This window comes from Scardinius erythrophthalmus, assembly GCF_964197995.2.
Source record: "Scardinius erythrophthalmus genome assembly, chromosome: 12".
NCBI lineage: Eukaryota > Metazoa > Chordata > Actinopteri > Cypriniformes > Leuciscidae > Scardinius > Scardinius erythrophthalmus.
Window position 1 is genome coordinate 21,536,115 of NC_138232.1, and position 12,775 is coordinate 21,548,889.

The 12,775-nt window shown below is 37.8% G+C and overlaps 1 protein-coding gene across 1 annotated transcript; it reads left to right on the forward strand.

The window, feature by feature from the left end:
• Positions 1-4,830: 4,830 nt before the first annotated feature.
• Positions 4,831-9,999, forward strand: LOC308699673 (retinol dehydrogenase 8; the record flags this gene model as incomplete). The annotated part of the gene is made up of 6 exons (XM_081380583.1): positions 4,831-4,927; positions 5,966-6,127; positions 7,234-7,413; positions 7,565-7,658; positions 9,475-9,658; positions 9,775-9,999. 6 exons carry the CDS (start codon positions 4,831-4,833, stop codon positions 9,997-9,999), a joined length of 942 nt encoding a protein of 313 aa, XP_081236709.1.
• Between the last annotated feature and the right edge of the window lie 2,776 nt (positions 10,000-12,775).

The window sequence follows — 12,775 nt, forward strand, 5'->3', positions numbered from 1 at the left end:
AAAGGAGCCTGCAAGGAGTTGTTCTTCCTTCAAGACGATACAAACATTTCCAAGTATCTAAGTGAGGAGGGATGTATTTGGCTATTCAACTCACCCTACTCCTCACATATGGGAGGAGTGTGGGAAAGAATGATTGGGATTTCAAGACGGATTCTTGACTCCATGCTTTTACAGCTCAACCCCTCCCATCTCACTCATGAAGTACTGTCAACCTTAATGGCCGAGGTGTCCGCAATAATAAATGCAAGACCTCTTACACCAATGTCGAGTGATGCTCCTTTCCCTCTCACACCAGCAATGATATTGATGCAAAAGATCTGCACCCCTCTTCCTCCGCCAGGATCTTTTGAACATGCAGATCTGCATCGCCAACAATGGAGACGTGTCCAACACTTGGCAAATGTCTTTTGGGAGAGATGGAAGAAAGAATATCTCTCCATTCTTCAAAGTCGCAGCAAGTGGCAAGAAACACATCCAAACATCAAGGAAGGAGACTCGGTGTTGCTTAAAGACTCTCTGGTTACACGAAATGACTGGCCTATGGCTCACGTCATTAAAGCATATCTTGACGGTGATGGAAAAGTCAGGAAGCTTGAGTTAAAAGTCACTAAGGGTGGGACTGTTAGGACCTTTCTTAGGCCTATAACAGAAGTAGTGGTACTTATGTCTGTGTAAGTGTTTATCATGGACAGTGAATTTTCATGTTTTCTGATGTCAGGATTCATTTAATACCTAATAATGCTATTGTATGCAATACCAGACGGGGAGTGTGATGTCACTGGTTTCATGTATTTGTAGAGTGTTTAGCACCACCTGTTGATTGTGTGGAGAAAGCAGACAGCTCACTTAATTTTTCCTGTTTTCCTATTGGTTGGGGTTGGTCACATGGTTGGTCTTAGGTGAGACCAGCCATTTTAGAAGTATGTTTGGCATGGCAAGAGGCTTCAATTGGGCCTCTGGTGAATCTGCAGCATCTGCCTGAGTTGAGCCTTGAAGAAGCTATGTTTGTAAGTTTAATGTTTGTGAATGGTTAGGGCTGTATATTTTGTCATGATTTATTGTATGATAAGATATATAACTGCCGTCTGCTTTCACATGCAATATTTACCTCATGGTATTGAGTGTTTGTGACTGATATAACTGTAAACTGAAAGAAAGTTTTCTTGTGTTTTTAGTTTCACAAAGTAAGTGGAAAAGCACTGTAAAAACAAGTGATGAAGACAAACAAGTAAAAAAACTGAACTTTACTTCCACGTCCTTGTCATCTTTAATCATTGAGTGCCCAGTACACCTGTTTAGCTGTCTGTCACTTTGTGGAGAGTACGCACACAGTGGACAGAACAGAAGGTAAGACAAAAAAGGGAGAAAAGAGGGTTGCGGGTGTGTTTGGCTCCTTCCATTGCAATATGCCATTGGTTGGTGTTTCTGGCACCTGCATAGTATGGGTTTTCTTCGTCTTCTACAAAATATAAGGAAGACAAAGACAAAACGTTCGAGTCACTTTGTGGTGGACTGGCTTCCTGGAAGTACAGTGTTCACATCGTAAAACTAATGCTAATGTCTACAATACAAGTAATTGCAACCTTAAAACTCATAATTCAGGTGAATAGTATTATATCAACTAATATTTACAGTATTAAATCAACAAAACAGAGGACTCTACTCACTCCTGTTACTTTAACTCACTCCTGTTATTTTTCATATAAGTAACAGGACTGAAAGTAACAGGATTGAGTTTTTCAGCAAAACGTTATCAAATACATGGCATGGCCACATAGCATACATGCTAATAGCATGAGGACACTGAGCAAATTGTAGTAAGTTAACAAAAGTTAATATTTTTAAAATAAACAAATTCTAAGAAATCATTTAGGTTACATGACGGTATGTTGAGATTGACCTTCTCATTCATAGTTACAATTTCATCAAATATACAGAAATTCAAATGAGAGGACTTACTTATGGTCTTCCCATTGCCTTTAGAAGATCAAGATAATGCAACTTCCTGTTGAAAATGTGTCTTGTGGAATATTCCAAGTTTTTCAGAGGGGGGAATGTGTTAGGGTAACAGGACTGAGTGAAAACCCGGGGACATGACTAAAATGTGTATTTTATCTAAAATATTAGATAAAATATTTTTTTCTCATAAAAACAAACAAACATTTTAAATAGATTGGATATAAAGTCACACAACAATCCCCAAAACTTAAGATTTCTGAAGGATTTTAATCATTATATTTCATGGCAAAGTTTAGAGACAGAGAGTGGGGACATGCATAAAATGCTATTTTTTGTGTTCTTTGTAGTTTTTATTAATGTTTTTAATTATAAATTTTAAAATTTGTAGTTATAGCTTAATATACAGGACATTTTGCTTAATAATAAAATGTATTTTAGAGTTAATTTTAATGCAATTTTATACATATGATGTTCTGGGGACATCAATGTCTCCCATTCGGTGGAATGGCTCTTAAAATATTTTTGATTAGATTGCAGTTTTGGGATGTGGCACGGCTCATTAATGCAGTTTAAACTTTAAGAGTGCATTAAAATGGAAACAATGCAAAGTCCTTGAGCATGAAAAGTAATATAAATTTAGTAGCATCTGGCTCTTGGCTTAGGGACAAGAGCAGAGAGCTTGTCTTGTATCTTCATGTTTTCTCCCAATATTCCAAAGCAGATTAAACTTTTTGTAAATTGTCAGAAAATCTAATTAGATATTGTGCATGAGCAAGTACAGCATCCCAGTGCTTTTATACTAATCTCACCACACTTTAATACAACATGTATTGTTTTATTTTCTCCCTGCAGTATCTCCGGAGATCCTCTCAGGGTTCAGTCCAGTCCGATGCGCTGGAAGTGGAAGCTGATGTGATTGTAGTGTCATTTAAAATGTTTTTTTTTTTTTTTTTTTTTAGCTTGCTGATAGGTTAAGGTTAGGTAAAGAGGCTGTTTTAGTTTTGTTTCATGTTTCATTATTTTGAAGTTTATTCAGTTTGTTCTATGTTAGTCCAGGTTTATTTTCATGTTAATTTCATATTTCAATTTAACCCAAGTCGGTTTCAATTGTATCTGTATCTTGAAATAAACTACACTTTGGTTCACTTCAGCTCGTCTTCAGTGAACATTACACATATTATAGACATGATTCATGGGTTTTTTTTTATTTTAATTATCTTTCTAGATCTTCTACCTTAATTTTTAAATCTGAAAGTTCTTAATAAGGTGCTTTCATAAAATGATTGTCATATATACATCATATGCAAAAACATTGAGAATGTTTAAATGTTTAAACAAGTGAATGTAATGTTTTAAGAACGTTTTTCATAATCTTAGAAAAACATTGAGAACGTTTATATAACGGGAGAATTGAATGTTCTAATAAGGTTTTGAATAACGTTCTCATAACCAAGCAATAACATTAACACAACGTTGTATAACAAGATAATTAAACGTTCTAATAACATTTTTAATAACGTTCTTATAACTAATAAATAACATTAATACAACGTCTAAAAAACTGGACGTTTTGAACGTTCCTAGAACATTCAGAAATAACGTTTTTAGAACTTAATGGGAACGTTATGGAAACGTTCTTATTACCTAAGAATTGAACGTTCTAATAACGTTTGAATAACGATCTTATAACCAAGCAAGAGCGTTAATACACCGTTTATATAACAGGAGAATTGAATGTTCTAATAACGTTTTGAATAATGTTCTTATAAGAAATAACGTTAATACAACGTCCAAAAAACTGGACGCTTTGAACGTTTCTAGAACATTCAGAAATAACGTTTTTATAACTTAATGGGAACGTTACGGAAACATTCTTATGACCTAAAATTGTTAGCTGGGAAAGTAATGTAATCGTGTGGTTTTAGCCAGGTTTCTGTCAACACAGGACATCTTATAATCTGTAATCATATCATTAACAATAAGTGCTTTTGAAGTAAGGGATCGAATATTCAGCAACCCAAGCTTTAATATTTTTTTTATCATTTTTATTATATCTGTTTTTTATTTGTTGAACATCAATTAAATTTTTAAACTTAGAAGGGTTTGGAATTTTTTTGTATTTCCTAATTCGGGGAACAGACACAGTCTCTATATGATGATATCTAGGTGAAAGATGCTCTATATGTGATGGGATTTATCTGATTTATCTGACCTTGGTGATGTGAGACAGGCAGCTGGCAGACGGTAGGTTTAGCCAGTCTGTCTGCTTCCTGACCTGAGCCCCAATTCATGTTTGAGCTCTAAGATCAGTTGTGAGCAACCGTTTTCAAATGTGATAATAATGATAATAATAATAATAAATGTTACTTGAGCATCACAGGAATAATTTACTTTTTAAAATATATCAAAAATAGAAAACAGTTTTTTTAAATTGTATCAATATTTTATATTATTGTTTTTACAGTATTTTTGATAAAATAAATACAGCCTTAGTAAGCATAAAGGCTTCTTTTAAATAAATCTCACCAAACATTTGAACAGTAGTATGTGTGTATGATTTTATGTTTTACAAAATCACAGTGATAGCCTATTGTGTTTTATCAGATATTTCTTTTAGACAACAGCGGTGCATAGAACTTGTATCTCGGCAGTCGTATTGTTACGTATTGTCCACCACATGTCTAGTCCGGAGTGACACGTGGGTCATTCTGCTGAGTCTTTATGCAGTGGATTAGCAAGAGTTTTAGCTCATCTCTCAAGCTCCCAATCATTCAGACTCTTTATCTCGTTTCCAGTTATTCTTAGCTGTCTTTTACTTTCTGTTCTTTGTCTCACCGCATTGTCAGAGAAAGCAACATTTTTGTTGCAGCCATGAATCAAAAGGTTGTTCTGGTCACTGGCTGTTCTTCTGGCATTGGATTGGCACTTGCTGTTCGTATAGCCAGAGATGAGAAGAAGAGGTTTATGGGTAAGACCAGCATATAAAATACATACAATTATTGTCAAAGTAGGTTATAGTAGTATAATAGTGGTGTACATCGAGAACAGTTGTGAAATTTTGCTTTTGTATTGCACAAATACTGTTCAAAACAAACATGCATTTTTTTTCATACATACTGTATTTATTTGTGTTTACAACCTTTTTTACACATTATCAAAAAATAAATGTCAAAAGCCTACGTATATAATATATATTTTCCACTATTAATGGTTAAAGACCAGGAGTGCTTTTGTTACCCCGTGCCAGGTACAACTGTAACACTGCTCTGGGACAATTCTTAGAGTACCAAATAAGTGAAATATACTGACACATTTTATACTAAATCATTGTAATGTATGCATATGTATCAGTTCAGTATTTTTGTGAATTAATTATTTATAAGTCTTAATTATTTTTAGTGGTGAAACAACAGTGTTACAACTCTTCTCACTGATCACCTTGGATGTTTGCCTGATTTTCTCAGCAAATTAGCACACTAGCATGTCCCAAAACTGTTACCCTGTTACCCTTGTTTAATTCAAATGAAATTTACTGTAGGCTATATGTTTGAGCCTTGGAAGTGTATGCCACAGAAAGGAAACTTGATAAAAGGGAAACTTTGGAGGAGGCAGCATGTCGTACTTTGGGACGCACATTGGAGATCAAGCAGTTATTATATCATTCTTATGTAAAAGTGCACACAGATTATGTCAGTTTGAACTTGCGTGAGTAAGGAAATATTCACAAGGTTAAAACAACTATGCTCTGTTTGCTTGATATGCTGAGAAATTGCAGTAAAAAAAAGTTTCTCACAATATTTCTTCATGTGTATCTTGTGGATTGTCTTCAATAAATTGACTTGGCTTGAAGATTTTCTTAAAGTAAGTAGCTAAGCTTTAATCTACTAGTAATTAAATGACGACTGTGTTCCCCATCTGTTATCTGAAATCACATAGACTGGTCAATGCAAATGTTAGCAGACTATAGTTTAAATGGAAGTTGAGCTAAATGTTTTGACTTTGGCAGTGTATGCCACCATGAGGAATCTGGCTAAAGGAGAAGCTTTGGTGGAGGCAGCGGGTCGTACTTTGGGACGCACATTGGAGATCAAGCAGCTCGACGTGTGTGACGAGAACTCTATCAAAGCCTGTGTCAACAGCCTACCCATGCGTAGAGTCGACATTCTCAGTAAGATTTTATTAGATGTACTTCTTACATAAAAACACAAATGCTTTATTGTTATTTTCCTTTGTTTCAGTGCTCTAAACAATATTATCTCAATAATAAAATACTATATGTTTATCGTAAATGTATGTAAACACTATAGTATTCACTTAGCGGCCATTGCATTTGGTAGCTCTACTGATATTAGTAGTAGGAAGTACTAATGTTTCTAATACTAGGAAGGATCAGAGACAGCATAACATGGAGCCCTGCACGTGACATTTAGTGGAAAAAAACAAGATATTGTGGCCAGGAATTAAGAATTAGTTCCCACAAATTATAATTTGTTCTCTTGTTTTAGGGGCAGTTTACAAGTATAAAAAAGTAAAAAAAAGTATGCATATTGGCCATTCATTTACATAACAACGGCATGTTGGGGGCCTGAAAATGCAAGTTTTTGAAAACAATCCCGTTAACTTATCCGTGTAAACTACAAAAACGTGAATTTGTGAAAATGGTGATGTCATGGGCATGCATATTACCCAGCAGTTTACTGTGAGATTTACATCACTTAGGTCAGATTTCTTTGCCATTCTGATGTTTGAATGACAAAGAAACATCTTAACCATATAACACGATAAGCTGATTACACATTTCCATTAAGGTGTACTGATTTTCCAAATAAAGTGTGTTTTAAGAGCACTGATACAAATATACATATTGATACTTTGCACGTGACGTCAGTTGTACTGGCTGGCGGGCAAGAACGTCATTCTCTAGCAACGAAAACCAGTAAACTAATCAAGGATCTTGCCAGGACGTTGCCAGTTTTAATACACAAAAGTTGGTGTTTTGAGGTGTACACGACATGTCAGATAGTTGTTGTGCGATTGGATGCACTAACGGCGTTTGTCGCCCGCCAGATATCACGTGACTGCAAAGTATCAATATACATACAAATACAGTAAGGAACATACGCAATCAAGGGTTATTTACAGAGTGCTTTTGAAAATGTAGATAAGATAAAACTGAAAAAAGCTAATATTCAAGGCTTATGAAAACCTAATGATTTGTTTAACTTATCCTGAATCAGTATCGTTGTTCCCACCCCTCTGTTCTCTGCGTTTCAGTTAGTAATGCTGGAATGGGAATAATTGGCCCCATTGAGTGTCAGACCATTGATGAGATGAAAACTGTCATGGACACCAACTTCTTTGGACTTGTGCGACTCATGAAGGAGGTTTTGCCTGATATGAAGAAGAGAAAAAGTGGCCACATAGTGGTCATCAGCAGTGTCATGGGGATTCAGGGTGAGCCTTATATTTGCGTCTGAGCTCTTTACACCAGTAAGTGAGAGAACGAACTTTGGATACTTAAAGGATTAACAATGACTTAAAGAAGATCTGAGAGGATTCAACAAGATTTTGCTATCTCTAATCAGTGTTGTGTTCATGTGCACAGGTATTTTGTTTAATGACATTTATGCTGCGTCCAAGTTTGCTGTTGAAGGGTTCTGTGAGAGTCTGGCAGTTCAAGCTCTGAGATTCAATCTAAAGTAAGTGATTATATGTAGGTCCAAGCACTGAATGACCTCAAATCCCCCCCACTACCGAGGAGTAGGCTACATTTATTGGTAACACTTTATTTTGATGGTTTCTTTAGAACATTCTGTTGACTAGGCCTATAAGTAACTTTGCAACAACATGTCTACTAACTCTCATTAGAGTATTAGTAGACTCTCTGCTTAATATCGGTTAATGCTTTTATTGTGATGGTCCTCCAACAGACATTCTACTGACCACACCCGTCGCTATGGGTGGGCCAAAGGGGGCCGGGCCCGCCCCCAAAAATGCTGGCAATGCATATCCCTCTGTTGACTGCTTTAAAATGCAATGTTTGAGAGATGCTTCTGGTGTTATATCTAATATGTTTTATAGTCAAGTTTTTTAAGGATATTCATAATATTGCTTCTATATAATGTGGTGTAGGCGATAGGCAACCTGGTCATATTGCTGTTGGTTATGTTTAATGTGATGATTAAGTGCTGCGCGAATAGAGTATATAATTATTATATATATACGTACTGTAGGCTAATAATAATTGTGCCCTCCCATGCATTTCATATGCCCCCCTTAAGACTGAGGTCTGGCGACAGCACTGCTACTGACTATAAGTAACTTACTGCAAGTACATGCCAACTTATTCTAACCCTAACCCTACCAGTCTACTACTAGCTACTACTAGAAATATAAATTGTCGGTCATTAAATAAAAAAAATAAAAAATTGTGTAGATGATTTGCTTTGTGTTACCCAACATCAGACATTAGGCCGAAGTTTTTTTTGCACACAGTGCCGCGACCAATCAATCACTCCTTTATGACTGGCTGCCTGATGCACATTCACTGTAGCCTACTCGCAGCTGCGACAACTCGCGCTCGCTTATCAACGCGCCTACGGTATCTTTGTAGAACTTAAAAAAAAAAAAAGATGCTGCAGCCAATGAGCAGCCGGCGGGGGCTGGCTGCAGGACGACTCAACCCCCAAGGACAGTTTTTAATGTTTTATCAGACAATACCTACTCAAGAATTTGATTTGGTATAATTTTCGGGACAATTAGGGCCGGATTCGGGATTCGGGACAACAGCTTAGATTTCGGGACTGTCCCGAATTTTTCGGGACGTCTGGTCACCCTAGTAGGTGCAACGTTACTTATAGGCAACAGAATGTGTTAAAGTGACCATCAAAATAAAGTGAAGCACATTTATTCATTTAGAAAACACTTTTATCCAAAACAAGCAATATTCATAATATATAATACCAGGTTTATAAAACTAAACTAGTAAACACGCTAAAACAGAGGAGCAATGAGCACATACACACATCCATCTATCCAAAACTATGTAATAAATTTACATTTATACTAATAACGTGTGAGCTACAATCAACTTGATGTTCCTCTAATTCATTCAGATCTCCAAAATCTTAAAACTAGCATATATACATAAAGGGTGTCTACTGTAATTTTGTGAAAGCTGGCCACAAGTTTGGGCTGTAATAAAATAATTTATATACTGTAAAATTGTCATAGGAGAACAGTGCACCTGTAGTAGTGTACCTGGTGTTCTGCATGTTTGTGTGAACAAACATTGACAAAACTCTGACACTTCTGTTCTACTAATGCTCAGTAGCTACACATTACCTCAGTTTTTTATGGCAGTTTTGCGTGACTGTAACTTTTTAAAATTTCCAAGTTTAAGAGAGCTCAGTTCTAGAGTTCTGATGTGTTTTGAAACCGTTGAATGCCTTGGCTGTCACAGTTAAGTTGTCATTGTATGTCTATTATATGTCTATTATATTTGCATCTGTGCAGTATCAGCCTGATTGAACCAGGACCTGTCGTCACAGAGTTTGAGCGTAAGGTGTATGAGGAAGGCTTGAAGATAGACCTCTCCAAAGCTGATAAAGTGACTGCAGATATGTTCCAAAACATCTACATGAAGAATTACAGCCAGATATTTGAGAGTCTTGGACAAACACCAGAGGATGTTGCAGAGGTACTTAGACAAGACTTCAAAAAGTTTCATGCAGCAATCTACCATTCCAATAGATGTTTTGTTTTCTCTCTGAATTACTAATAGTCCATACTGTTTGTCATTTCTTCTCTAATCAGCACACATTCAAAATGATTACCATGGAGAACCCACCATTTCGCCATCAGACTAACACTCTGTACACACCCATGACCACCCTGAAATATGCAGATCCAAACGGTGACCTTCCCATTGAAACCTTCTACAAGATGGTGTTTGAACACGACAAGGTGTTCAATGCAAGTCTCAATTTCCTCAAGCTTCTGCGCTGGAGAAGCCGCAAGAGCTTCACTTTGGAAAAATAAAAGACTGTCTCTTGACTTACAACTGAGGAATACAACAAGCGGTTCATCTTAAAGAGGCAATAAACATGAGAAGTGCTAGTAATACAAAGTTTCAGTCATCGCTCAGGATTGTACAAGCTAGAATAGGAGGGATTAAGAAATAGCAAGAGCAAAGGAATATAGTGAAATTGCTAGTGAAATAGCATTCATTTACTTATTTTTAGGTGGCTGCAGTTAAGGGAGTAAAGGCCCTGATCTTCCTGATGTTGTACATTGCAAACCTGCATGATTATGCTGTGTAGCAATGTGGTCTTTGAAGGTCAGCTGGTCATCAAGAAAGACCCCAAGATTCCTTGCTGAACTTAATGGAATTGTTGTTGCAGAATTTAGCTGGATGGTTCCCCATATTAAGAATATCTTCGGAACACAAATTAAGATATTTTTTATTAAATCTGAGAGCTGGATCACTCCTCCATAGGCTTCTAAGGGACTGAAACTTGCTGGCCCAGAAAATGTATTAAAGACATTGTTAATATAGTCCAAGTGACTCCAGTGGCTCGATCTTAAGTTTATAAAGCGGCAAGAATACTTTTTGTGCGCAAAAACAAACAAAAATAACGACTTTATTCCACTTTTCATTTCCTTCTCTCTGGGCCTCGAGTCTTTTCACGTAGTGCTTTTGCGTCGCGCGCCTGTGTTGCACGTCAACACGTATCACACACATGACCCGCGTCGGCCAATAGTGAGCCTACGAGGTGGGAAACAGTCGTGACTAGCTAGCTGATTTCTTCAACGATGCATTGTACTATGGTAGTTAAGCAGCGAGTTACGTCGTTGTCTGAGTTGCAGACATTCTTGTCGCTACAGCTGCTCTGGTGTCGAAACAATGGTGGACTGTGTACAGCTCACTCAGGGCAGGTCTATTCTAAAACGTCAGTGTCCGTCAACAGTCGTGGGAGGGGCTTGTGCAAACAAAGTGACGTCACTTTGCCCAGATTCTGCGAACCTTGTTCTGAGACTTATAATTCTGCTTATGATTTATAGGGTTATGTCGGGATGCTGTTACAACCACTGCTGCCTTGTGTTGGAAAGCCGCAATGGCCATGTGTCGGATGGCTAGTTGTATACAGTTACCCTGAGCTGTAACGTGAATTTGTTTTGCCGACAGGCCCGGGAAAAGTGTAATGAGTTGAGTACACTACATAGGTACAGTAATCATTAAAGTCCGGGTGAATTTATTATGACAGCTGTCTCTGCACATCTGCTCCAAATAAAGTTCAAAATAAACAAATCAAATCATCAAAAATACTCTAAATAGACTGTACAAAACATAAATAAAACATGCTGAGAGCAGCAAACAAGGCATCATATCTAGCCTCTGACAATGACAATTCACAACAGACATTCGCATCTTACAGCATTTTGGCTGTACAAGCTCTGGCCCTTCACTCAACTGTGGCTCAACTAGCCTCCCTCTAGCAGCTAGGCTAGAGTCTAGCTTGTGCAATCTTCCCGCCAAACACTAGCGGATCATACCATCAGTATGGGGCGGTTAACACCCATGACAATGAATACACATTTAGTTCAATATCAGCGCTATCACATATGCATTTAAACAGATAAACATGATCACGAATAATATCATTGATCAAAGGTAAACAATACACCATTTAAATAAGACCATTACCATTTCAGAGCATTCCTATCCTTCTCTGTCCTAGTAAATGGCACAACCACTAATAAGTAGACTATATTCGGGGGGCTTTACGTCATCTGGCCACTCCCTACCAAACACTGGACCAGACAGGTCAGATATACTATGTAATGTCCTTATATATATGCAAAATAAAAGAAATATAAAGTCTTTTAAAGGGTAACTAAACCCCTGGTCAGAGCTTGACTCCACCCACTGGCAATATTTGAAAAATGCTAGAAAAGTGGGCATACCCCAGCGGAGATAGAGGGGACGAACCGTGAGCGGGGGGGCGTGCACCTGAGACCTGCTGTCAGACTGTCTAAAATGGAGAGTTTGCTCACAGGGTCACAAAACGACGTAAATATGCATCTGATGAGTTTTATCGAGTTGATGTCAATAGCGCGCGCTCTCTGAAGGCATATTCATATTTTGCCGCTTAGTGAAAAAATCCAGCAAAATGCGCCGACGCGTTTGCCGACCCCAGAGGATTAACTTTAGCCTAACCATAAATTGTGATTAAAATATATATGATCACTCACATCAAGACGACGCTGCGGTGGTGGAGTCCATGCAGGAGTAGCAGCGTTTGGCACTGCGTCGCTTTTCAGCGCGAGCTGTGTGGAGAAGCCCATTTCCACCTCTATTGCGTTGGAAAAGCAATTCCGCGTAAAATGCAGGTTTTACACTCACGGTCTTCCAGGCCAAGTGCATGCAAACACTGGCACCTAATTTCCAAGTCTGCTGGAAAGCTATGCAGTCCAGCAGTGCTGTTGCCACTAGCAACACTACACCTACCACTGTACTAAATACAGATAAATCTACGCTAGCTCATCCAAGGGCGTGGTGAGCTCGTACCAAGGGAGGGCGTGGTGAGCTGGAACCCGCCTACGTCACACAGTACCGCTTACGTCACGCAGTACCGCAACATCCAATAGGAAAATTCAACTGCATTAGCCACCGTTCAACCTTAAGAGGGCAGCACTCAGACGTTTTTACACCATATATTGTAGAATTAAAACACTTTATACCCAAATGTCAAAAAAGTTACTCGAATCAATGAACAGCACTAATAAAGCCCCATTCTTACAGATCATTAACTAA